Here is a 27,924-nt window from a genome sequence, read left to right on the forward strand (position 1 = left end):
CAAATTAATGAATCACTAGAAAAAGTTCTTTATAATGAAACAAAGTTGTAAAATTAATAAACTGTCTGAAGTAGAACATCAAAAACACTTCCTAATTCCTTTACCCCAAATGAATAAACTCTAGATAAAGAAACATGAGACCTGCTGTAGGCAGCCATCTGTCTTATGCATCCTGTAGCTTTCAAGTTTAGATTTTCTCCTGGGCTCCTAATTCATATGTGCAATACCTTCATAAACCATTTACCTCATCCTATCAAAACACAAATCTGTGAATGTGATTTAGTCTAAGTGTTATATAATCAACATTTTGTGTTTTAAACCTGTTGTGACTAATTGGAAAATGAAAAATTAGTGGACATAAACTAGAATGCCTGCCTGCCTCACAAATTATTCCCAGGAGCCATGTTTCTGCTACTCTTCCATCTTCTGGTGTAACATCTCATGCTCCTAAACACAGAAGAGGATATATGACCTAACTTGGGCTGTGACTGGGCCAATCATAGTACCTAACCTCCCGGGCCACAGTGATTAAGATGTATGCACATGATCTAAGAGAGGCCAAAGAAAATCCTCCTCAGGTAGGTTTTCAACAGATACTAGACCAGATCTTTCTCTTTGATCACAGAGAATTAAGTATGTGAGTCCACAGGAACCACAGCCATGTACACTGCTAAGCCAAGAAACCTATGTTCAGCAAAAAAAAAAAAAAAGAAAAAAGTTAAACCAACAAAAAAGGCAGAATCCTGATGGTATGGAGTCTCTGTTTTGAAGTCACTCCAAAGGAAAGATCTTTGCTTTTCTTACCATTTTGGTTATGCGAATCAACAAAATATTCCTGCTTTTTAAAATTTAAAATAAATTTTAAAAGTTTCAGTCTCTTGCAACCAGAATCCTAATTTAAAAATGTGTTCTTCCCTATTAAAAAAGTCACCTATCTATTAAGAGGAAAACCAGGCAATTCTTAATAGGTGTACCTGCCCAGCCCTCACAATATCATTACACAGCCTACATCCAAAATGCCCAAGCATATCATGGAGCTTACTTCCCCATTTCACAACCTTACTTCTTCAAGAACTATCCAACCTTACTGCCTGCCTGCCTTCCTTAATTGGCTCTCACTCCTTCCATTATCATATCCACTGGTCACTGTCTCTATGACACTGCCTGAACTTGCATATTTGGAGATGTTATTGATTTTATCTCCATCTCCAGAAGATTTCTTCAACTATGTTAGTCAATACTTTTCCCAGTTTAACTAGGCTCCTTGGCACTCTCCCACCTGAGCCTTATAAGGAACTTCCTTCAGATAACCCTAAACTTACATGTAACAACATCCTAATATAGCAGTGAGCTCCAATAATGTAGTGTGCAAAACTGTAAGACCATCCATTGAGCTCTGGGGAAAAATATGAGAATGTCTGTTCATATTTACTTTTATCTAAAAATGAGAAAGACACATAGTTTGTTAATATTTAGTAAATTAGGATTACATTGAGGTCCATCCCTATGTCAGAAGGCTACAGATAACAAAATGCTAAATATACTGGAGGAAAATTAGACATTCAATAACAAGAAGAAATTGGCACAGGCCCTTCAATCTTTCATTGACTTTAAATTAATTGTGGCATATTACCTACATACACAAAGTTCATCAGATTTCTAAATTTTGTTCTCTACCTTTAACTAATCCTCATAATTTGTATATACATTTTCAAAAGATTCCTATATAACACACGTATCTAAACCTATCGATTAAAGATATCACTAATTTATTTAAAAGAAAAAGGCAACACTTTCCCATTAAGTTGGAAGACTATCTTACTGATATAAGGAAGATGGAAATCTATCACCCTTATTTCAACAAAGGCCTTTGACAAAATGGGTAGGACTGAAAAAATAAGTGTCCTCAGTGCACTAATGATGGTCTTTTCCCTCTAGGATATACTGTATCTCAGTGAGGTGGCTTTTCAATGATGTCAGCCACTAAAATCAACTATTAAAATAAGCTGAATTAAGAACTAAACCTTAAGTTTTTACAACACAGTATTAAATTTTATTTTAAGAAGTGAAGCACAATATTAGTCTCACTGAAATATTACTGATATATTGATATATTGATATATTAAAACTCTATCAGAATAAAAACATTTAAATGTTAATGAAATTATCTTTTGTGTTTTATAGTATACTAGTATAGTGATACACATATTTAATGTATATATCAATAAATGGTACACTCCAGATGCTTGCCCAAAGATTTTTGCCAAATAGGAATGCACTAAGAAAAAAAGGTGAAGGCTAGTAAAGATGAACTATTTGCAACCAGGCTGTGTTCTCTGTACTTGTTTTAATTTAATCACTTACTGTTTAGTAATGCTTTTAACAAAATATGAGCCTGCTTCAGATGTGTTCATGGAAACCAAAAACAGTGCTTTTCTGGGGTTTTTTCTCCTTTGTAGTCTAAATAAAATAGTTCCAATAGAATGTAGATATTGAAAATAATTTCTCAGCATTAAAATACTTTACCTTCTAAAGTCATCTCCATTGAGAAAATTTAGTACAGTTTATATTCTACTTTCAAAGTAAAAAATGAGAGTAAAATTGGACATATTAAAAGAAATCATACCTAAATAAGTCGTCTGCTATACAAGACCTAGAGAAATTAAAAATAAGCCAAGAAGGTACAAATATGAATAATAATTACATATACTTTTCAAGAATCAAAGTTCCAAGAGGGAAAGAATTATGTGCATGCTACATAAATTGTAATATATTTTTTTAAAAAATCAATAAGCCTAGTATGCTTAAAAAACTCAACACGTTTTTGGAATTAATGAACAAACACTAACTATAAAACATTCTGCCACACACACCAAGAGACACACTAAAAAAGTATAAATTACATTTTTTTATGAACTGATGATTTACTTGGAGTCCTCATATCAAAACTAGCAATGCAAGAAATTCAGGTATGTTGTAGTACCAAGTGAGTAGTGTAATTACCAGATATGTCTATAAAAGAAGATCATCAAATGATGCATAGATACGTTATGAAACATTAAAAAAACAAAATGTTAAAAATACTCCATAGCTACAACCATCTAGACTATTATGGCTGATATAACATTATAATATGGCATCTGTTGAAATTCTTTAGGAAGATAAGCTTAGAAATAAACATATAATTCAAATACTCAATTTTATGTCAAGTTCTACAGATCGTTAATGCTTTACCTCATAAATTCTAGATTTAGAAATAAAAAATAATGGTTCTTCAAAATACAAATGGAATAAGGCAATTTAGTAAATGTATATTTTCCTTAAGTTCTCTGATTACTTTCTGGATGGTTTTTCCAATTTTTTTTTTTGATGTACTTCATTAGATATACTTCATTTTATTCTAAACCTTATTCTATTCCAAAAGGGGAAAATATACTTTAAAACACATTTTATCCCTGAGAGAATAAAATCAATTGTATATTATGCAATGTTTTCCAATGCTTTAATATTTTCCAATGAAATTAAATACCTAATTAATCACAAAGGAATGGAATTTTATGCTAAACTACATGATTAAAGTGAGCAACTTCTAATACACATAAGTCCACAAAAAATTTATTTTGCATACATTAATACTAACTTCACCCTATAACTAGGAACATACCTACTGAACATTCAAGTTTAATCAAATTAAGGATGACTTAAACACTTTTAGATGAATAACTATATTGTATTTATTTACAATGCACAATTCTTAAAATTAGAATCCAAAATACATCAGTGCCTTCAGGAGCAATTCTTACTAGCAAAACTTGGAAATCTCACCACTTAAAGCCATCCTACAAGTTACATTGCCTGTGGACAAAATGATTTAAAAAAAATTTTTTTAACTCTTTTTTTAAAAATTAAAAAAAAATTTTATATATTTTTTGAGAGACAGAGAAAGAGTAAGCACAAGCAGGGGAGGGGCAGAGAGAGGGGGGATCAAGGATGCAAAGTTGACTTTGCTGACAGCTGTGAGCTGGATGTGGGGCCCAAACCCACGAACCAGGAGACCACAACCCAAGACATAACCAGTGTCTGTATACTCAAATTTCTTGACAGAGTGGGGTACACTGTGGCTGTTTCAAATCCCATCCATTTCCAAATAAGTGAAGCTCCTCAGGCCAAGTGAAATTTTTCTGCCTCTTTGTTCTTGATGAGTCTACTGAGTACCAGGCAGTTGCCCACCCTCATCTTGAAGTACTGTTCAGTTATGTCATATATATGTCATGTGTACACAGGTATACATGCATATGCATACACCTTTACTGCCTACTTCTCAGAATAATGCTTCTCAATCTCTCCATTGGCTCATTCTCCTTAATCTTTAAAGAAATAGTTGCTCAGAATTTAATTTGGGGCTTTTTTTCTCATTTTTCTGTGTATGCTTTCTCCGGGAGAGGATACACTCTGTGGTTTTGATTGTGTATGATCCATATGTCAATGACTCATAAGCCTCTATCACTCACTGTGAAAAATCTAAGCAACATCTCAGACATGACAACACTTTCACTGACACTGTCTTCTGATACTCTCATTTAAAGGAAAATATTTTCTACGTTCTCCCAAAGCTCCTACTTACGGTATTCCATTTTAAGTTCTGTGGCAGAGGCTGCTAAATAACCTGCAGTATCTATTCTCTTTTTTTCTTAGTTAGAGCCCAGTGTTTTGGTCATGCATATGGGCCTTTAAAAGTACAGACTACACTCCTGAGACCCTATACAGTTCTAGATATGATCACACGAGTAGTTTCTTTTTTTTTTAATTTTTTTTCAACGTTTATTTATTTTTGGGACAGAGAGAGACAGAGCATGAACGGGGGAGGGACACAGAGAGAGGGAGACACAGAATCGGAAACAGGCTCCAGGCTCTGAGCCATCAGCCCAGAGCCTGACACGGGGCTCAAACTCCCGGACCGCGAGATCGTGACCTGGCTGAAGTCGGACGCTTAACCGACTGCGCCACCCAGGCGCCCCTCACACGAGTAGTTTCTGGCCAAGAGTATAGTAGCAAAATTGAAGTGTAGAACATCTGTATACTTTACAAAGAGGTAAGGCAACTTATTGTTTCTCATTTCTGCTCACTAAAATGCAGATACGATACACTGTTGAAGCATCCATTGTGGACAGTCAAGTCTGGTAACAAAGGCCACCCGTACCGGAATAAAAATGTACCTGACCCTGGAGAGCCTTAACACCTTGCGGTGTCTACCGTTAAGCTTTCACATGACAGACAAAACTCAATCTTGTTTAAACTACTGTTACTGAGAGTTTTCTGATATTTTCAGCCAAAAGTAACTCAACCTTAATTATTATAACTACATTGTTTAACCCTTGCTTAGTTTAAAAATACTATATTTTCAGGGGCACCTGGGTGGTTCAGTCAGTTAAGCATCCAGCTCTTGGTTGCAGCTCAGGTCATGATCTCATAGTTCGTGGGTTCGAGCCCTGTGTCAGGCTCTGTGCCGACACCGTGGAGCCTGCTTGGGATTCTCTCTCTCTCCCTCTCTCTCTTCCCCTCCCCTGTTCTCTCTCTCTCAAAATAAATAAATAAACTTAAAAAAGCAATTAAATAAACATACTGTATTTTGAAATGAGGTCAGAAAAAAATGTAATTAGGGATATTTTACCTGATAACCTAAGTTCCTTGTCAAACATTCTCAAAAAAATTCTGCAGTTTTTCTCGATTTGTAATATACACAAAGTGTTTTTAAAATTTCACGATTTTCATATTTAATTCTCTTTGAGAACTAAATAAGATTAAATTTCCGTATTCCTGACAAAAAATGTAAACATCTGAAACATCATAAATTTTTTATTTTTTGAAACACATCAGTGGTTGTGAGATATACTTAAAAATATGTATTAAGAAAGAAAAAATATGTCAGCAGTAGCACTTCACTTCTGAGTGTCATCCAGGAACTTAACACTGAATTAACACCCAATTAAAGAGTGGCAGAATCTTCCATGCTCATCACAGAGGTATAGGTGTTTCCCATCATATCCTTATTGGTAGCTCTGATGTAAAATTCTTCACTATTTTCATCCTATGGGACTGGGCTGAAAATTTAGAGTAATCTCTTGACAAAAAGAATGCCCTGAAGTTAGCCAGTTATATATTGCGTATTAGAGGTAAAAGAGTAGATGACTAAATTTGCACAGACCTAATTTTTAGGGCTTCTTTTGCCTCTAAGAAATGAAAGAAGGCAACTAATATTCACAGAATGACTACGATAATCTGGAACTTTGTGTGTGTGTGAGTGAGAGAGAGAGAGAGAGAGAGAGAAAGACAGAGAGTGTGTGTGAATTTCCTACAGGTTCATTAATACACTGAAAAAATATGCTAGCTACTGAAAGTCACCAGGGTGCTACATACTTTTCAAGTGTTATTTTCCATAATCTGCTAAATAGCTTCATCAAAGCACCTCACACAGCACTGGAAAAAAATTTCCCAACTGGAATGTGAAGCACAGAGTAAAACAGTGATCAAACTTAGGGTTTTCAAAAAGGATTAAATAGTTTAACCTATTATTCTTCCTTTATAAATCAAGAAGCAATACAAATATTCATATTGAGATTTATTTTAAGTTTTTATTTAAATTCCAGTTAACATAGAGTGTAATATTTGTTTCAGATGATAATATAGTGATTCAGTACTTCCCATGAAACACCAGGTGCTTATCACAGCAAGTCCTCTCCTTAATCCCCATCACCTATTCCATCCACTGATGAATAAAGATGAGGTATGTGTATATATGTGTGTGTACACACACACACACACACACACACACACACACACACACACACACAGGAATATTACTCAGCCATCAAAAAGAATGAAATCTTGCCATTTGCAGTGACATGGATGGAGGTATAGAGTGTAATGCTAGGCAAAATAAATCAGAGAAAGACATATACCATATGATTTCACTCATATGTGAAATCTAGAAAACAAAATAAATGAGCAAAAATCCCCCCAAGAAATAGACTCTTAACTATAGAAAACTGACAGTTACCAGAGGAGAGGTGGGGGGGGGGAGGGGGAGGTGGGAATTAAATACATAATCTGGAAAAAATCTCACTAAACCATTTTTAACCTTGGATAAGTTGCCTGACCTCTTTATTAATCAATCTCCATAATTATAAAGTGAAGGGGTTAGATTGGATAATTTATTCCAAGATACATATACAATCCTGTATGATTTTTTCTAAAGACACATGCATGGCTCCCTCCTTTACCTTTACCTGCTTCAAGTATGTGGTCAAACTTTCAGTGAGACCCACTCTATCCAAATTATCATCCCCCATCAACTAAAGTTCTGAACAATTTTTTTTTCCATTTTATGCTCTTCATTTGGCTTCATTTTGGCAAGTTTCTATTGCTATGTCTTCAAGGTTGATTTCTTTTTCAGTAATGTATACTCTATTGCTAATTCTACCCAGTTTCTCCATTCACATATATTTTTCAACTCTAGAGCTGGGCTTGATTCTTTATTATATCTTCCATTTCCCTACAAAATGTACTCATCTCTCCTTAAATACTTTAACATAGTTACAATACGTGTTTGAATGTACAAGTATTTAATATACCTACTAATTCCATCATCTATGCCATCTCTTTATTTATATTGGCTTCTTTTTCTGGTCAAAGTTTCCTACTTCTTTGCATCTCCTTTGGCTTTTGATTGAATATGTTACACTGTGATTTTAACTTGTTACATGTCTGGATCTTCTTATATTCCTCATAATAGTGTTGGGCTTCATTTTGCCAGCACTTATTCACTGTTTTTGTTGCTTCAGAGCCTTTTTTAAACTGTTTAAAGTGAGTCGAGGGTAGCCTTCATATTTTTGATACTTTATGTCCACTATGAACACTATGGAGGCATGGCTTTTCTGGAACCCCTGATGAATGTCCTGAATAATCAGTGGGATTGCATTTTATGGACAGTAGGACCTGAATGCCTTCTAGCCCTGTGTGAGCTCTGGGAATCATTCAGACCACAGTTCCTTGGTCATCTTTCACCCAACTGTGTAGAGTCTCATCCCATGCATGCATGTCTTACTATTTATTTAGCAAATATTCAATGAGAACACTACTTTCTCTCTCTCTAGAATTGTATTCCATGATTTGCAGTCATCTCCACCTCCTAATGCTTCAGTCACTCTACCTCCCTAAACTTCAATTCAGCAAGACAGCTGAGCTCAGCTTAATATATTGCACCCTGCTCTATGGTCTGGAGCATGCCGTTAGCAAGAAAGCCAGGGCAATTCTAGGGCTTGACTGTTTTGTTTCTCTTTTACGATGAATCACAGTCCTGTACTGCATATTCTCTAATGTCTAGAAACCTTTTTTTTCTCCCACGTATTTAGAAAAGTTTCTTATTTATAGCAGAAATATAAATCTAGTCCCTGTTATACCATCATGGTCAGAAGCTAAAGGTCCATACTTATAAACTGTGGCATGATCTACTAAAATTTACATCATTAATTAACAGATGTCTTAATGTATTATTATCTTGGTGGTATTCAAGAAGTCAAATTAAAAGACCTTCTATTATTTTAACAGTGCACTTATAGTACTTTGAACTGGAGAAGTAATATATAAACATGTAAGATAAAAATAGCTAGTATTTTTTTTAAAGCTATCACTTATGGAGCATCCTGCTTTTTCAATTTTTCGTTTCCCTTACAGACATTGTCATCAACAGTTCCAAATTAATTTTCATAACATTTCCAAAACATAGGATAAACACATGTCATACCTTTTAGGGGGTTCCTGGTTTTCAAAATAGATTCTCTAGAATATTATTTAGATTTTTGTGATAATATATTGTCTTCATGTGAGACATACTTTTATCCTGGCTTGGCCTGCCCTATGTGCCTATAGCACTGAAATAGTATTGTTCTGCTGTCAACACATTTCCAACCATCAAACATATGTTCTCCCTGTAGCCAACTATTTAATACTGGTTAATTGAGACTGGAGGGGGAAGATGTCTGCTTCCTGTTGAATAATCACAACGTGAAATCAAGCCCAGTGCAGGATCACCAAGCTTTGTTGGCCTTCATGTGCGAAAAATACTACATAAGCGTTGGGAATGAACTTAAGACCAAGACTAACTTAGGCTGAAACTACAAAAATAAAAACTCATTTTAACAAGAATTCAGGCATAATAAGTTAACTCTCACATTTCTCCACTGTAAAATCCAGTTGAAAAATTAAAATGTGCATTTCATAATGATGTGAATATACTTAACACTAACTGAACTATACAATTTAAAGGTTAAGATAGTAAGAGTAAAAAGAAGATGTGTAAAAGGCTATGAATTCATTTACCAAATTCATTACAGTTTATGATGCAATATAAATAATAAGTGAAACAGTGGTAACTTCATTTAGAAGTGGATACAAAGGATCATAGAACTTTTTTCAAGAAAGCACACACACACAAGCGGAGGACAGGCAGAGAGAGAGGTAAAGAAAGAATCCCATAGGCTCCATGCTACCATCAAAGAGCCAAACACAGGGCTCGATCTCAGGAATCATGAGATCATGATCTCAGCTGAAATCAAAAATAATCAACCGAGCCACCCAGGGACCCCTCATAAAACATTTTTTAAATTAAAACTCAAACAGGAACAGTGTACTCTAATTAAAAATAGAACAGAAACTTTTGAAACTTAATTCTAAGCAAAGAAAATGGTTACCACACAGCATTCTCAAGACAGCACTATCACCAAGGTTTCCAGAGAAGTAAAAATGGTGGGCATTCAAGAAGGAAGATACATAAACAATCTATGATCATAGTTCATATATAGTCTGTGCCATGTAATTTAATTTAAATTATAAATGCAATGATAAAGTGTTTTGTTACACAAATGGAAATCTACAATTGTCTTATGGAAGAATATTTATGTTCTGTATTTGCATAGATGATCTAGTTGAGAAAATGAAAGAAGGGAGAGGTAGAAAATTGAGATATATTGTGTTTTGCAAGAATTCACTTTAAGAAAGAACATACTATCAGGAGACAATTCTCTATTGGTCTCTAGTGTTTTTGAATGTCTTGAAAGTGGAAGCAGTGAGTGCCTTTGTTCCCAATTGTCCTTTCAAGGATATTTGCATAGCATTCAGCCTCAAAAGGCAGAGATACTGTCCTTTTGAGCAAAGGGCAAGTTTGCTTACACCCTTGCAAGATACAAATAGTGTCTCCCTCTAGAGAAAATGGCAGACATGCTTTCTACCCATTATAAAAGATGCAGGTTCCCTAAATTGAGGGTTCCTCTTCTGTTACCTAATCCATTGAATATAGGTATCATCTGAACTTCTTGGTGCCACCCTGTGGTAATTAGACTTAGGACAGTGACACAAGAAAAAGGTAATACTCTAGTTACTGCTAATACTGTAAGATAATAGTCTTTTGTCTCCATTCTAGGAGTCTCATGTCCAGAATTCATGAAACTGTGGCCCAGATAACTTGATATCTTATTAGCTCAGACATAGGGTAAAATCACAGATCTTTTAGAATTTGTGACACATACCTGTTATTGTTTTTGTTTTTATAGGGCTGCTGGCATATTCAGAGGCCTGATAGGACTGTTGCTTTGCCAGGGGTGCACTTCCAACTGACACCTCATCCTCTTTCCTTCTGCTAATTGGCACAACAAGAGGAACAGCTACCACAGGCTGCTGGAGAGAGGCAAAAAAACACACTGAAATTATTTGCTATTTCTGAAGCAGTGAAGGTTAAACACGGTAACACTGAGGAAAGTCCTTCATAAATGGTGTTGAAGCTTTGCTATTTTAAATCAATCAATGTGTCCCTCCCTCAGTTCCTCCCTCTCTCTTCATATCTGTCTCTCTTATACACACAAAATCACACAGGGACACTTAATTATTTCAATGTAAAATTACAATTCTATGTGAAAAAATAAGATAGCTTGGAAATAAATGGAAGTTAAAATAAATTTCGGTAAAAAGCGTAAAGATAATATGTCAAAGGCAAATCAAAACTATAATTAACTTTGAGAATTACAATTAGTAGGGGAAAAAGGTTACCCTCATCAAATATTTTTAGGATATCTATAAAGTGATTAATTATATGTTACAGTTCAACTTAATAAAGAATTGCTGAAAATTTCTACGTTTTATCTGACAAAGTGATACCCACAGCATATTTAGAAAACACAGAAAAGTATCTGTAGCTAGAGAAAGCTGGAAAACATTATGATCCTATATTGAATGCATGAGTGCTGAATTGGACAATAAAGCAGCTGTTTCATCTTTATTCAGTGAAATAAAGTCTGATGTTACTGCTGATGACGCCCAATACAATCTTGTCAGATTTTTGGCAAAAAAGAAAAAAAAGGTATTTTTTAAGTTTGCTGCAGGATCAAAGATCAATGTTGAACTGGGTGGAAAACAATCATCCAATGTTGGGTTTTAGCCACAAATTGAGAAGGAAATTGCAGCTTGGGAAACAACAGATGATAACTGTAATACAGCTGCATCAGACGGTAAATCTGGAGGGGCTGGTCAAGCTGCAGTGCAGTCTAGTGTTACTCTCAACAGCACAACAATCATACTTTTAAAAGATCCAACTTTATGTCTCACCCAACCTATATTACTTATTTAATATTACTTTGAATGTGAGTAAATATTCCAATCAGAACACAAGTACATTATCTATATATTACAATCAATCAAGTTATGAAATATAGGGAAAAGGCAAATTATTCTAAAAGTTGCTACTTAAGCTAAGTAAAAGGACAAGAAAGGTGAAAATGAGAAAATGGAAAGATAAATATATTGTGGGAAACATTACAATGTACAGTAGCTGCTTTCATATTACTTAGTAAAACTGATAATATTTGTACAAACCTAATTAGGAAATAGTATCTTAAGACCAAGATGAGAAAAGTTCAACATACCCTTAAGTTTTGATGCATTTAAAATTACTCAACTATAAAATATGGGAGTTCCTTTTAGGTGGTAGTATTTACTGATTCCATAATCCCTTGAATATCTTGGCCATCATTTATAAACCTGGAATATGACTAAGTATTCCAAAAAATTACACCCATGTTCAGATTCAAATTAATATATTAGAGAAAAATTATGTTAAGCATAGGGTGATATTTAATTCAAGCTAAAATAGCTGAAAGGTGAGATTCATGAAAGCCATAATATTGGTAATATCCAACAACAAACAAAAAAATCATTCTTTTGGGTGACTCAAACTGGGTCATTTTCACATAGGCAAAGAGACCTTAAAAGCCCTAAGAAAAACCCTTCCTAACAAGACACCAAGACTCTGATATGTCCTCTATGCAACTGTATTCCAAATATCTACAATTATATCCAAAAGACCCTCCATAAATATTTCCTGAATGATAGCTAATGTACGCACCATATGTCAGGCAAGAAGAGATACTGGATACAGAGTATCCAGTATTTTAATATTTCAAAATATCAAAATAAACTATTTTTAGCAAACTCCCATTGTTCTACTAATATTCTTCTACCTTTTGGTACTGGATATTTCCTCAAATATTAGTTGTATCCCAGCCCCAGATTTATCCTACCCTTGCAGCATCAATATTCCATGATCCGAAAATACCTAAAGTCTTCTATTGTTGTTCCTGTAAAATTCTCCCTATTAATTTAATAAATGTAAAAAAAAAAACCACCCAGGAAATTATAAAGAATAAGATAACATACACATTCCATTATATCCAATAATTACTGTCTGTTAAAATTTTTATATTTCCTTGTTTTTTAGAGACGAGCAAAATATTGCAGGTAAAGCTAAAATACCCTCCAATTGTGAACCAACTACCCATTCCTCCCAGAATCAACCACTATTATGATCCTCATATAAACCTTGAAATGTTTTACACCTATCCCTATTCACACCCACTCATATGTATACACCATTTACTTACTTATTTACTTATTTACTTATTTATTTATTTATTTATTTATTTATTTGGGTAGTTTTGGAGAAATATACATTAATGCTTTCATATTGCATATTTCCTTTGAAATTTGGTTTTTGCATTAAATACAATTTTGAGATATCCATATTAAGACCTATTGTATAATTTCTACTAATAAATTATCATATTGTGTGAATATGTTGTGTTTTATTTATCCACTTCCTTAGAGACAGTCATTCAGGTTGTCTCCAGTCTTGTACTACTGCAATGAATACTGCAAGAACAAGCTTATACACAACTCTTCAGGGTCCTTAGGATCTTTTGTTAAGACCACAGTTTTATCCAAAAGTGCAATTTGGGGGTTACAGGCTATGTTTATTTTCAATTTACTAGATACTGCCAATTCATCAATTTTCACTCATAACATTACTATGTGAGTTTATCCATTTTCTCTATTTTCCTCACTACTAAATATTGGCATTTTTTCACCCAACAGAGTTTTAAAAGTGAAGATGAGTAGCCATGAGTTGGTAATTATTAAACCTAGCTGATAAGGTCACAGGGATCAATTACACTATTCTTTCAATTTCCTATGTTAAAAAAAATGTAAGACTAAAATAGTAGCTAAGAATATGATGAATTGTAGTAAAGTATTAATACTATGAAGTACTAGCGAAAATGTAAACTGTAATTCTGGAAGCTATGTGACAATATAACAAAGGTTTCAAAATATGCTGATATACATGGCTTTAAACACTAATTACTTCCCCAAAATATATTCTAAGTGAATACTTAAAGAAAAACATAAAGATTTAGCTATGAACATATTTATACCAATATTCTTCATAACTCTGAATGAAGAGGATTATGGGTATTTATTAGTTTTTCTTTTAAATAAAACTATTATTTTTGAACTTTCAAAAACATATTTTTAAATATATATTTAGATTTTATATCAAACTGTTATGAAACAGTATAATTAAAATAAAATTATATGAAAATCTTAAGGTGCTTGGGATCTGGAGTGCCTGGGTGGCTCAGTCAGTTTAGCATCCGACTTCAGTTCTGGTCACAATCTCACAGTTTGTGAGTTGGAGCCCTGCATCAGGCTCTGTGCTGACAGCTCTGGAGCCTAGAGCCTGCTTCCTATTCTATGTCTCCATCTAGCTCTGCCCCTTCCCCACTCATGCTCTGTCTCTCTCTCTCTCTCTCTCTCTCTCTCAAAAATAAACATTAAAAAAAATTAAAAATAAATAAAGGTGCTTGGTATCAATCAAATGAATTTTTAATTTACCTCAGTTGCTAGAACATTATCTGACCTTCAGGTATAGCTCTAGTGAACTGGACCTAATTACCATCACTTATAAAGTAACCAACGAAGAATTTACAATGGGATGTTATTCAGTCATAAAAAAGAAGTACGTCTTGTCATTTGTGACAACATGGATGGACCTAATAAGGCAATTAGGCTAAGTGAAATAATTAAGAGAAAGAAAAATACCATATGATTTCACTTATATTATGTGGTATCTAAAACAAACAAACAAACAACAACAAAAAACTCATGGGGGCAGTGGGGATGAATGAGTGACAGGGATCAAAAGGTACAAACTTCCACTTATGAAAGAAATAGGTCATGAGATGTAATGTACAACAATGTGACTATAGTTAATAGTAACATATTGTGTATTTAAAAGTTGCTAAAAGAGTAATCTTGAAAGTTCTCATAACAAGAAAAAAAATTTGCAACTGTGTGTTGTGATGGATGTTAACCAAACTTATGGTGATAATTTCACAGTATATACAAATATCAAATCATTACCAGTAACTATCATCAACAATCATCACCTGAAAACTAATATGTCAACTGTATCGCAAAAAGAATTTACAATTAAAATATTTCTCACATTCTCCCTGACATTAGTTTCATTGACTATTGAGGTGAATTTCTATGCAATTGCTGGTTAAAGCAGATACATTAGAGGCTAGCTTAGGTAGTTCTATTTTACTTGCCTATTTTCCCTCATAATGCCTAGATGTTTGTTCTGAGTGTCTAATACTAAGAATTGTGTAGTAATTTTTATTACCTCTGTATTTCTTCTTTAGTTTAATTCAACATTCTGTTAGAGTAAACTTTCTAAAATTCAAAACTCTTTTTTTCTAATGTTTCTTTATTTTTCAGAGAGAGAAAGGCAGAGAGAGAATGAGCTGGGGAGGGGCAAGAGAGGGGGAGAGAGAATCCCAAGCAGGCTCCGTGTTGTCAGCACAGAGCTCGATGTGGAGTTCAATTTCATGAACTGTGATATCATGACCTAAGATGAAATCAAGAGTCAGACGCTTAACTGAGCCACACAGATGTTTCTCAAATTTCTTTATATCAGTTTCCTATAGTTTCTCTTTACCCTTCAGGATAAAGTCTCAAACACTTCGCATTACAAAAAAAAAAAAATCTTTTATGAACTGGGTGCCAATTCTTAACAGTCTCTTATACTTGGCTCTATGATAAAACCACTAAAGGTCACTTTTTTATCAAGTTAATCGCCCCCCACCCAACCTCTGGTTACTCTCACAGCTAGTGGGTTTGATCCCCACATCCGGCTCTGTGCTAGCAGCACAGACCCTGCTTGGGATTCTCTCTCTTTTCCCCTCTCTCTCTGCCCCTCTCCTGCACTCTCGCTCGCTCTCTCTCTCTCTCTCTCTCTCTCTCAAAAATAAACACTAAAAAAAAAAAAAAGATGCTCCTTGAGCCATGGATTGTACTATTCAGGTAATTTTTTTTTGTTGTATTGTGTAATTATAAAATTGTGTATTTTTCTATCAACTGGTTTTAAGTTTGAAAAAAAGGGACAGTGCTCACTTTGGCAGCACATATACTAAAACTGGAACAATACAGAGAGTAGAATGGCCCTTGCACCAGGATAACAGGCAAATTCATGAAGTGTTCCATATTTAAAAAAAAAAAAGATAAAAAGCTATTCCAATTAGAATATTACAAAATTACAATTAAGTCTAATGGGAAAATGCAATATAGCATAAATTTGGCCTGAAAAAATGTTTAGTTCTGCCATTTACTATGTGTGACAATAGGGAAATAAATCTCAATTAGCATCAATTTCTTCATCTTTAAAATGGGAATAAACTCTGTCAGAATTACATTTAAGAATCATGACACAGAAAATATATTTAAGCATTTCAGAAAATACAATTAGCTGTTTTATACTTTGTAATTTATACTCTTTTAAACAAGTGCATATCCCAACTCTTTTGCACCAACCATCCCAATCCAAGGGTTGGGCACCCAATGAATGCTTGTTGAATAAACCTAAAGATGTAGAAGAAATACAGTGATAATGAAAATTAAAGCTATTAGTATGCAATTCTTATGTATCAGACACTCAGAACAAACATCTAGGCACTATGAGAGAAAACAGGCCACTAAAGCAGGACTACCAGAACTATTCTCTAATGTATCTGCTTTATAAGCAATTGCATAGAAATCCACCTCAGTAATCAATGAAACTCCACTTTGAGCTGGAGTTTCCAGTCTAGAAGTGAAGGGGTAAAACTGCTTGAAAGGGGAAGAGTGGAAGACAGAGGAATTAAAAAAAATCAATACAGACAATATAGACCTTTAACAAATGACTGAGAAAATAGAAAACGATTTATTCATTAAGAGAATAAATTATAAAAATTTCTCACCTGCTGCATATGTCTACTGGTTCGTTTCTGAGGCTGATAAATGAGCCAGGTATATAAGACTGGGTCAATATTAACTGCTAGTCCTTGTACACTACAAAGGAGTACAGCACCTAAAAATCAAGATTTTAAAATTATTTTAATTCCTCATAAAAATAATAAGCTTTATATCACTTCACACCAAGTAGGATAGCTAACAAAATTAACAGGTGCATACAAAGATGTGGAGGATTCAAGATGTCATATACCGCTGGTTGGAACATAAAATGGTGCAAATACATTCAAAAACACTTCGGCATTTCCTCAGGAAGCAAATATACCGTCACAATATGACCTAACAATTTTATTCCTGCGTATGTACAAAGAGAACTAAAATCATATGTTCACTCAAAAATTTGTAGCTAAATTTCCAAAACAGTAATTAATAATAGCCAAAAAGTGGGAATGACACAAATGTCCATGAATTGCTAAATGGATATACAAAATGTCATATAGCCATATAATGGAAAATTATTTTTGCACAACAAGGAATAAAGTACTGATTCATGCTACACTACCTTGAAAACGTGCTAAGAAGTCAGTCACAGAAAACCACATACTGTAGGATTCTACTTACATGAAATGGCTAAAACAGGCAAAACCATAGAGAAAAAAGGTAATTTGTGTATGCCAGTGCCTAGGAGGAGGAAAGAATGGAAAAGAACTGCTAATAGATATGTGGTTCTTTGGGGAGCGATGAAAATGTTCCAGAATTAGAAAATGGTGATTGTTGCACAACTTTGCAAATATACTAAAAACCACTAAATTATGTACTTTAACATAGTGATTTTTATGGAATATGAATTGTATCTCATTAAAAGTGAATCTGTCTTTAATAAGAAGAAGCTTTATTTTTTAGCAAAGAGCAATTTCTATATTGGTCATGAGAGCAGAATATTATCTCCATTTTTGTTTATATCACAAATTTAATTCATGATGTTCAAGTAAGGATTATTATAACCACTCAATAAATCACTGCAAATTACAAAGTTAAACGTTCAGAAGCAAGAGAGAGATCTGCCTAGATGAAACACAGGCTAACATTCTGACATAAAACACAAAGCTGAAGTGTAACAAGTTGCAATTCCATCCTAGTCAAGTATTTTACTAAAATACTCAAGTATTTTAGTCTCTCTCTGATAAAAAGAAACACACGGATTTAACTAAAGTATAACATCCCATTCTTATGTGTAGATTATGTGCATCCATAAATACATTTTTGTATTTGCAAATGCATTTTTTGGTAAAATATTATTAGCTCCACTGAAATATATGGAATATCAAGTAAGGAGTATTTGTCACTTTTGCTCTCAACTACACTCCAGTATCTAGAAAAGTAATTGCCACATGGTAGGGGTAAAGAGTCATAGTACATGATACATGAGTTCTCAACTTAGGTGCAACTTGTTCTATAATTTTGCAGGTTATCTAAACCACACAGTAACTATTATTACCAAGGTCTATGAAAAGTGAGCCACACAGACACAGAGATAGAATGATGGAGGAGAGCACGCAAGAGAAATATCCTTCCTTTTTAAACATTTACACAGGGGCGTCTGAGTGCCTCAGTCAATTGAGCATCCGACTTCGGTTCATGTCATGTCGTCACAGTTTGTGGGTTTAAGCCCCATGTCGGGCTCCAGCTCAGAGCCTGGAGTTGCTTCGGATTCTATGCCTCCCTCTCCTCTGCCCCACCCCCCCACTCACGCTCGCTCTCTCTTTCTCTCTCTCTCAAAAATAAATAAATGTTTAAAAAAAAAAAAGCAAATGTTTTTAAAAAAAATTTTTTTAAATAAAACTTTTACACAGAATTTTCAAACAAGCAAAAATTGCCAGGTGTTCTCCCAGGGACCCAGAATCTGTGTAGATTCCAAAGCAGCATTCTGAGACCACAGCAATTCCATCCACTTCCATGTACGAATGCATGTGCTGCTGAGCAATAATTTGCTTAAAAACACATCAGGAAGGAATGATGATGTGAAACTAAATACAAAATGATTGCAAAAGGGAAGTCATAAATGAAGTCAAATAGAAAATATAATTTAATATATGTATTTTTCCTGTAATACAATGCATAAAAATTGTTTATTAAAACCTTTTAAAGAAATTAACTGTAGGGGCGCCTGGGTGGCGCAGTCGGTTAAGCGTCCGACTTCAGCCAGGTCACGATCTCGCGGTCCGTGAGTTCGAGCCCCGCGTCAGGCTCTGGGCTGATGGCTCGGAGCCTGGAGCCTGTTTCCGATTCTGTGTCTCCCTCTCTCTCTGCCCCTCCCCCGTTCATGCTCTGTCTCTCTCTGTCCCAAAAATAAATAAAAACGTTGAAAAAAAAATTAAAAAAAAAAAAGAAATTAACTGTATACATTTCAATAGAGTTTTGAAATTTGAATTCAAGAATTCAAGAATACTTAAATTCAAGAATATATCATTCAATCTTAAAAGTTAAAAGACGTTTCTAAATTCCAAATAAAGAAATGAAATTAGTTAGATTTGAATTATATGGACTATTTCCTATCACATAAGCCCACTGTAATTTGTTTTATAATTAAAATCATATAAATATTAAAGACACCACAAATAATATATGCTTAACAATAAAGAAATGTGTTCCACACACAGACACACAGCACTTGCAACAATAAAGAAAAATATGGGATCCAGGAGACAAAAGGATCCAACGCAGGAGAAAAGTGACAGGAATCCCCAAAATGACAACAGTGAAGTAGTAACAGGTACATGGAAAATGTAGTAACAATAAAACACAGTATTAAATACAGGGAAAACAAATGTTATAAAGGAAATGATAACTAGTCAGTATACAATAAAGTGTACCACGAATTATATTTATAGACAGAAGTATGTAAATTCTAAAAAAACCCAGATGCATTAATTAATCAAAATTGATATAACAATATTGAGAGTATGATAGGAGGAGTGAAAGTTGGCCAAATATAATTTTCAACTGTAAGGCATTAATAAATTATACTCTTAAATAAACAATCAAGAAAGAGCAAGAAAAGTTATGTTATTTAAAAAATATGGATGGGCGCCTGGGTGGCTCAGTCAGTTGCGTGTCTGACTTTGGCTCAGGTCATGATCTCACGGTTTGTGAGTTCAAGCCCCGCGTCGGGCTCTGTGCTGACAGCTCAGAGCCTGGAGCCTGCTTCGGATTCTATGTCTCTATGTCTCTATGTCTCTCTCTCTCTCTCTCTCTCTGCCCCTCCCCTGCTTGTGTTCTCTGTCTCTCAAAAATGAATAAATGTAAAATAAATAAACAAAAATAAAACAAAATAAAATAAAACTAAAATATATGGAAACACCAAAACAATTATTAAAAAGATCTGAGATGTGTTACCTCTTGAAAAGGGAACATTAAAAAAAAAAAAAGCAGTTGCCATGAGGGAGGATATAAATGGGATTCTCAAACTGGGGTCAAGAGAAAAGACAGGTAGATGAGCCTTAGATTTTCTTGCTGAGAAATGTCCCTCTAGCCATTAATTAGCCATTAACAGAATCAAGTATTCTGTCTGAAAAGTCTCCAAATCACTGTCATATAACTGCCACAAATTACGATCTGGGAATGGTTTTCTTAACAAAAAATCACAACTGACTCTGTGAGACAGAGTCAGAAAAATCAACAAACAACTAATTTAGACTTTCAAGCACTGGAGATATTAGAACATAGAAAAAAAAAAAAGCACCTGTGTATAAAATGTTTAAATGCAAAAGTATGGTATCATACAGAGTATCAGGAAAGAACATATTTAAAGAAAAAAATGGAACTATGAAAGTGACATATTTGTTGATGTAAAAAACTCATTAGGCAGGTTCAACAGCCGATTAGATATAGTTGAAGAGAAAAACAGTGAAGTGGAAGAAGTACCTGAAATCATTAGAATGCATTTGAAAGACAAAAATGAAAGAAGATTATTAAAATGAGGTGAAGAGATATGAGGACCTAAGAAGACCAAATATATGTCTAATCAGATTCCATGTCGAGATACTAAAACGTGGGGAAGAGGCAATATTGTTAAAAAGATGATGCCTGAGAATTTTACAGAATTAATGAAAGATAGTTAAGCCTAAAACCCAAGAAGAAGCCCAAGAAAACCAAAATGTATAATTAAAACAAAATGTAATTTAAGACTACAATGAGATATCACCTCACGCTTGTCAGAATGACTAAAATCAACAACACAAGAAATAACAGGTGTTGGCAAGGATGTGGAGAAAGAGGAATCCTCTTGCACTACTGGTGGAAATGTAAACTGGTGCAGGCACTCTGGAAAACAGTATGGAAGTTCCTCAAAAAGTTAAAAATAGAAGTACCAGGCAACAGGGTGCCTGAGTGGCTCAGTCAGTTAAGAGTCTGACTTCAGCTCAAGTCATTATCTTGCAGTCGGTGAGATGCAGCCCCACATCAGGCTCTGTGCTGACAGCTTGGAGCCTGGAGCCTATTCAGATTCTGCATCTTCTCTCTCTCTGCCCCTCTTCTGCTCGCTCACTCTCTCTCTCTCTCTCTCTCTCTCTCTCTCAAAATTAAATAAACATTAAAAAAATTTTTTTTGAATAGAAGTACCCTACAATCCAGCAATTACACTAGGTATTTACCCTAAGAATACAAACATACTAATTCGAAGGGATATATGCACCCTGATGCTATCTACAATAGCCAAATTACAGAAACAACCCAAGTGTCCATGGACTGATAAATGGATATAGAAGATGTGGTATATACATATATAATGCAATATTACTCAGCCATAAAAGGAATGAAATCTTACCATTTGCAATGACACAGGTGCAGCTAGAGAGCATTATGCTAAGGGAAACACATCAGAGAAAGACAAATACCATATGATTTCACTCACATAAGAAATTTCAGAAGCAAAACAAACAAGCATAGGAAAAAAGAGAGAGAGACAGACAGACAGACAGACAGACAAACCAAGAAACAGACTCTTAACTATACAGAACAAACTGATGGCCACCAGAGGTGGGTGGGGGATGGGGGATATAGGTGATCAGGAATAAGGAGTGCACTTGTCATGAGCACCAGGTGTTGTATGGAAGTGTTGAAACACTAAAGTGTACACCTGAAACCAATATTACACTGTATGTTAGCTGGAAATTAAATAAAAACTTAAAAAAATGAAAATAAACACATTTAATTAAGCAAATTGGAAAGAAGGTGCCAACACTGAAGGGAAAAGAAGATTAAAAATATTCCAAACAACAAGAATGATCACCTGGGGAATAAAAACACAAACAAATTGGTGCCCCTGGGAGGCTCAGACAGTTAAGTATCTGACTTTGGCTCAGGTCATGATCTCACGGTTAGTGAGTTCGAACCCCATGTGGGGCTCTGTGCTGACAGCTAAGAGCCTGGAGCCTGCTTCGGATTTGTCTCCCTCTCTTTGCCCCTCCCCGGCTAACTCGTGCTTGCTTGCTTGCTCTCTCTCTCTCTTTCCTTCAAAAATACATAGACATTTAAAAAAGTTTTTTTAAACACAAATAAATTGACAATTTCTTAGCAAAAAAATCTATGGTATTCATTATATGATTTTACCTCAAATTTATATATACATAACATGTATTCTTTTCTAGGTAGACAGTGTTATATTTATAAGAATATAAAGGAAGAAAATTTAAAATTACATGTATTTTTTTAAAAAGAATGTATCATGGGGCGCCTGGGTGGCTCAGTCGGTTAAGCGTCCGACTTCAGCTCAGGTCATGATCTCACAGCTTGTGAGTTCGAGCCCCACATTGGGCTCTGTGCCAACAGCTCGGAGCTTGCAGCCGGCTTCGGATTCTGTGTCTCCCTCGCTCTCTGCTCCTCCTCTGCTCATGCTCTGTCTCTCTCTCCAAAAATAAATAAACATTAAAAAAAAAAAAGAAGTAGTTAAAGAAAATTTAAAAAAAAATAAAAAAATAAAAAGAATGTATCAGGATAATTTTTCTCTCCCTAATATTATGCATCTGAAGTACAAGGCACAAACTTTTTTTTTGAAATTATGAAAAGTATACCCCAACACCCTATATAAAGCAGTTTATAAATTTAATACTATGCCAACTACAAAAGGTAAAAGTAAACTTAAAAACTACAGACATTCTCCATATTGGGCAAGTTATTTAAAAATCTTTTCCTATGTACTGAAAAGTAAATGTGTTAGGTAAATTTTTTTAAAACTTTCTAAGTTAGAATTCCTTTTTAATCAAGATTTTAGAGAGAGGAGGAGGAAAACCAATGCAATAAATATTTTCATGTGAAAACTAATCTTGAAAGTTTTATTTTATTATAATGAAGTTAAAAACTATTTCACCAACTAATGTTCATAAAAGTCATGTGATTACATTAAATCAGAGATAACTAAATGACACACAGGCTGGAACTATGGGAATGTTAAATGGGTGATAAAAGAGAATAATCTATCAATTTAGTTGAAATTATAGAGATAATGTTCTTTTAAATTTAAAAGGATATTTTCATATTAAACTCAATTTACAAGACAGAGCCTTTAAAAATAACACACAAGTTCTGACATGTAAGTGTGTAGACAACTAGTCTGATACTGAATTTACTTAGAACAGATCCCCCATAAATCATTAAATTTGGCCATATACTACTCTGTTTAATTTTAGCCTGGAAAACAACTAATGAGAAAAGTGTGCTTTATTTCTCTGCTCGTTGCCAAAATGGCTCATTTATCCACATTCCACTCCGGCTTCACAAATTAGTTAAACCAAGCCACCACCATCATTTTCAGTTACATCCTAAGCTGTAGAATGAGAATGAAATAAGAGTGAGAAACCAAAGGTGCACAGCATTTAAATATATATGCTTCTTGTCACCTATAGAAACTATGTCAACCAATGAGATGACCCTGTAAAATATCAAGTTCTAAAAGGTGGCAAGTACCCTGCATTTTATCTTAAACTAATGAATGAGACAAAAGACATACTCATCTTCATCTAAGTTTCAGTGGCTAAAACTCACTATTTTTCTATTACGCAGCTATAGTAAAGTACGGACTTTTTAGATTTGTGTAGTTCTTAAGAAATTAATAGCTACTCTTATTTTTAAGAATAATTTCAAGAATTTTGGCCTGTAAACAAAGAATCAAAAATATGGGTGGAGAATAAAGAGAAGATAAAGTAATCAGAGGCTAAGAAATGACAGAGCAGGGATGAGCCGCCAAGTAGTGGCAAATTTATCCAAGGTAATTGTCAGGTTTAGTATAATGGAATAAGCCTTTTAGGTATGTGCATATGGTAGCTCATGTTACTTAATTAACAATTACCATGTCTTCCCACAGGATTTGGAAAATCACAGGAGAACTCTATCCATCGTAACAATAACAAGCCATGTAACCAACATATCAAAGCTTTTCAACCTTCATCAGACAGAATTTGCAAAGAAACCTAATGAACAAAAATCATAAACGTGAAAGGCCCTTCGTAGGCAGGAAGGAATGAATGGTAGGTTTTATTCTTGGCATAGCAGTAGGAAGAAAAACAAGTTGTTAAGAAAAAAACAAAAGAACTTTCAACAAATGTTTAAACACAAGTATGGGGACTAGCATGACAATTTAGAATCCCTGAGAACTCTAGACACAAGAGGAGTGCCATTTCTTTTCAACACACCTCCACCAAATACCCAGGAGAGTGGCAGGGGACTGGCCTGGAGAAATGAGGCAGACCCTTCTAACACACAGGCATGTGGAGGCTGATGATGTCTGAGCCCAAGGATAAATGAAAGAAATCCCACAGTCATTCTCAACTTTTCAGTGAGCACCAAACAGGGCTATCTGTGACTGGAAGAAAGAAAGAGGGAATAAGACAGATCCCGCGATACAGACAAGTGAACAAGGCATCTTAGGTCTCAGTACAGGCAAAGAGAACTAAGAGAAAATCACAAACCATACTGAAATAAAGATTCCAATACTATTCTCAAGAACTGTGAAGCCTATGGTGAACTTAATACAAATAAATCAAGAACTAGACCCAGCACAACTGCAGACTAGAAAGCAAAGAACATATAGCATTAAGAATATAGTCAATATTATCTTAGTAATGTTATATGGCAATAGACGGTAACTACACTAAACATGATAAGCATTGCATAATGTATGCAATTGTTGAATCACTATGTTGTGCACCTGTAACTAATAGAACAATGTACGTCAACTAGACTTCAGTAATAAAAATTTAAAAATAAAGTGAAAGAGAGGGAAAAAAAGAAAGCCAAAACTAGATCCAATTCAACTACACCTTTTACATGACAAAAGAAGAGGCATGTTCTTTTATGGGCATAAACGTTTTTCTGTTATACGTACTTTTATTATTCTTTTTACACACAACATTGAACATTCATTAGAAAAATTATGAAAACACATAATTCTTTTTTTTTACCAAAAAAGAAAATAGTTATTAGCATAAGTTCAAAAGGTGACAAAAATATTGGAATTATCAACAACTTTAAAACAACTCTGATAAATATGTTAAAGAATATAGTGAAAAAGGTAGACAGTGTGCATGAACTAAAGAGAAAGGAGGTGAAAAATTATTTGAATTTTTCAAAACTGATAAACAATACCAACTGACAGATTAAAAAAATAAGAATTTTTAAAAGAATAATTAAAGAATAATTAAAAAGAAATACAAAAAGAATTATTCTCAAAAAGAATAATTAAAAAGAAAAACAGATCTAGATGCATCACAATCAAACTACAGGAAATCCAAAACAGAAAAAAATTTAAAATCACTCAGAAAAAAACCCCACAATACATATAAGGGAATCATGATAAGGACAACTCCTCAGAAATAATGGTGATGCAAAAATAATGGAATGGTATCTTTAAAGTGCTAAAACAAGAAAAGACAACCTAGATTGATATATCTGCTGAAAATATGCTTTAAAAATGAAGCCAAAACAAAACAAAAACACTTTGCCTCCCAAAGACTTGAGCTACTGGAAAATATGAGAAGTGCTTTAGAGTGAAAGGAACTTGTACAAGATAGAATTTCAATTATAGAAAAGGAATGAAAAACACCAGAAAGACTAAGTATGTTGGTAAACAAAGAGGACCTCTTAAAAAATATTCTATATACATACATATACATGTATATATGTACATATATATACACATACATATATATACACATATATATACTTACACATATATACGTACATATACAGATGTATATATATCTTTAAATCTCTTTTAAAACACTTATGACTACTTAAAGTAGGAGTAACAACAATGCTATGGGGGGTTCGAACTGCACAAAGAACTAAAATATATGCCCACAGAGCAGAAAGAACAGGATGGTGGTAACTGGAAGTAAAATAGTGTAACAATACATTTGTCATATTTTCCAGTTTATTGTAGAGTCCATTACTGTCCTCTAAACTTACCAGTTTTACTGATAAGTCCAATTCATATCATATAAAAATACTTATTAAGCACTTATTTATGTCCATACATACTTTCTTCTTTCCATCTATCCAAATTTTGTGCATCCTTTGATTCAAATTAGCCTTCACCATTCAGACTTTCTACCACCACTGATTTTACCATTCTTTAGCCAAGTATAACACTGAGAATACAGAGCTCATTTCAGCTAAGGATGGCAGGGAAGATTATGAGTATTTTAGGAAACTGCCTAATGTGTGAAATTGTGACACGTTTTATCGCTTTACAGCATTAAGGAGCCATTGTGTCCCTTGGTCATAAATTCAAAGTGAGTGAACTCATTGTGGTTTCATGTTTTTCTTCAGTCCAATTCAGGCACAGAGAAGGTGTAAGAATTGGATTTCATCAAGACTGTGTGTGTGTTTATTTTTCCTACTGTTGTTTTTCATTCTCTCCAGATCAAATGTTAATCAATTTTATCAGACATTAAGTTAATAATTGGTCTCCTTCTATCTGATTCATGTATCTTCTCAATTAGCAAATAATGCACAAATGAAATTTTCATCTCAAACTGTGTCAGCAATTATTACTTTGTGATGTTTCAAAGTTTTCATGTGCAAGACATAAAAGTCTAAAACCATAAGATAATTATAGACCACTATCACAATGAAAAGCTTAGAACTTCCAAATGATGAACTATAAACAAAATTGAAGGCAAAAATCAAACCACAAGAAAATACTAGAAAAATACATAACACAGATAATATTCATGATACAGGAAAACATCCTAAAATTTCAAAAAAAAAAATGCTATACAACCGAACAGAAAAAATAGGCCAAAAACATAAATAGACAAATCACAGAATAACTACAAGCAGCCTTCACTAATGCTCAACATCACTAACAGCAAAGAAATGCAAGGTAAAACTCCCCCCCAAAATAATTTTCCAATGATAGATTAACAAAACCTTTAGTGAATGAAATTCTATTACAGATAAGGCCATGGAAGATAAAGCACTTTCATGTATGCTTAAAAAAAAAAAAAAAGGAAATTGCCACAGGCATTTTGAAGGCCATTTTGCAATTTATTACCCATCAAAATTTTAAATGTACATACTCACTGACCCAGCAATTTCAGCTTTTGGAATCCTACAGTAACACTTGTAAATATTCTGAAAAATACATGCACAAAGATGTTCATTTGTAACAGTCTCTACAGTAATAAATATGTAAATGACATCAACATCTACAAAGTATGGTAATTTCTTTAATGGAACACCATTCAGATATTAAATTATATGCTTACTTATATGTAAGTACACATACATATAATAACAAATAATGGAAAATAGTATAAAGTGAAAAAAGCATTTTGCAAAAAAGAGAAAAGGAAGGAAAACTTACAAATTCATTCTATGAGGCCAGCTTACCCTGATACACTGGAAAAACCAGATAAAGACACCACAGAAAAAGAGAACTACAGGCCAATTTCTCTGAAATTTCTCCAAAATCCTCAACAAAACACTAGCAAAATGAATCCAACAATACCTTAAAAAAATCATCCACCACAATCAAATGGGATTTATTCCTGGGGGACAAAGGTGGTTCAATATTTGCAAAGCAATCAATGTAATACATCACATCAATAAAAGACAGGACAAGAACCATATAAGATTATTTCAACAGATGCAGAAAAAGCAAGCAAAAAAGTACAACATCGATTCATGATAAAAACCTTCTTTAGAGGGAACATACTTCAACCTAATAAAGGCCGTATATGGAAAACCCACAGA

General features: G+C 34.0%; 1 protein-coding gene and 1 non-coding gene across 3 annotated transcripts in view; one reads left to right on the forward strand and one right to left on the reverse strand.

Moving 5' to 3' along the window:
- The window catches only part of VPS13B (vacuolar protein sorting 13 homolog B), an 806,197-nt gene that overhangs the window by 450,246 nt on the left and 328,027 nt on the right, over positions 1 to 27,924 (reverse strand). The window contains exons 20-21 of one of the 2 annotated variants that reach the window (XM_047088880.1): positions 16,680 to 16,789; positions 10,584 to 10,728 (exon numbers count right to left, since the gene is read on the reverse strand). In XM_047088880.1, the coding sequence (XP_046944836.1) occupies positions 10,584 to 10,728; positions 16,680 to 16,789 (255 nt within the window). Of the gene's footprint in view, positions 1 to 10,583; positions 10,732 to 16,679; positions 16,790 to 27,924 lie in introns of both variants that reach the window. The other variant, XM_047088879.1, reaches the window with a different exon arrangement.
- Positions 15,830 to 15,933, forward strand: LOC124519088 (U6 spliceosomal RNA). The gene has a single exon (XR_006963998.1). It is a non-coding gene; the product is annotated as a U6 spliceosomal RNA (small nuclear RNA).

The sequence above is a fragment of the Lynx rufus genome, unplaced genomic scaffold (genome assembly GCF_022079265.1).
Source record: "Lynx rufus isolate CCGP_SWC_20201006 ecotype Redwood Valley unplaced genomic scaffold, mLynRuf1.p SCAF_26, whole genome shotgun sequence".
NCBI classification, from domain to species: Eukaryota; Metazoa; Chordata; class Mammalia; order Carnivora; family Felidae; genus Lynx; species Lynx rufus.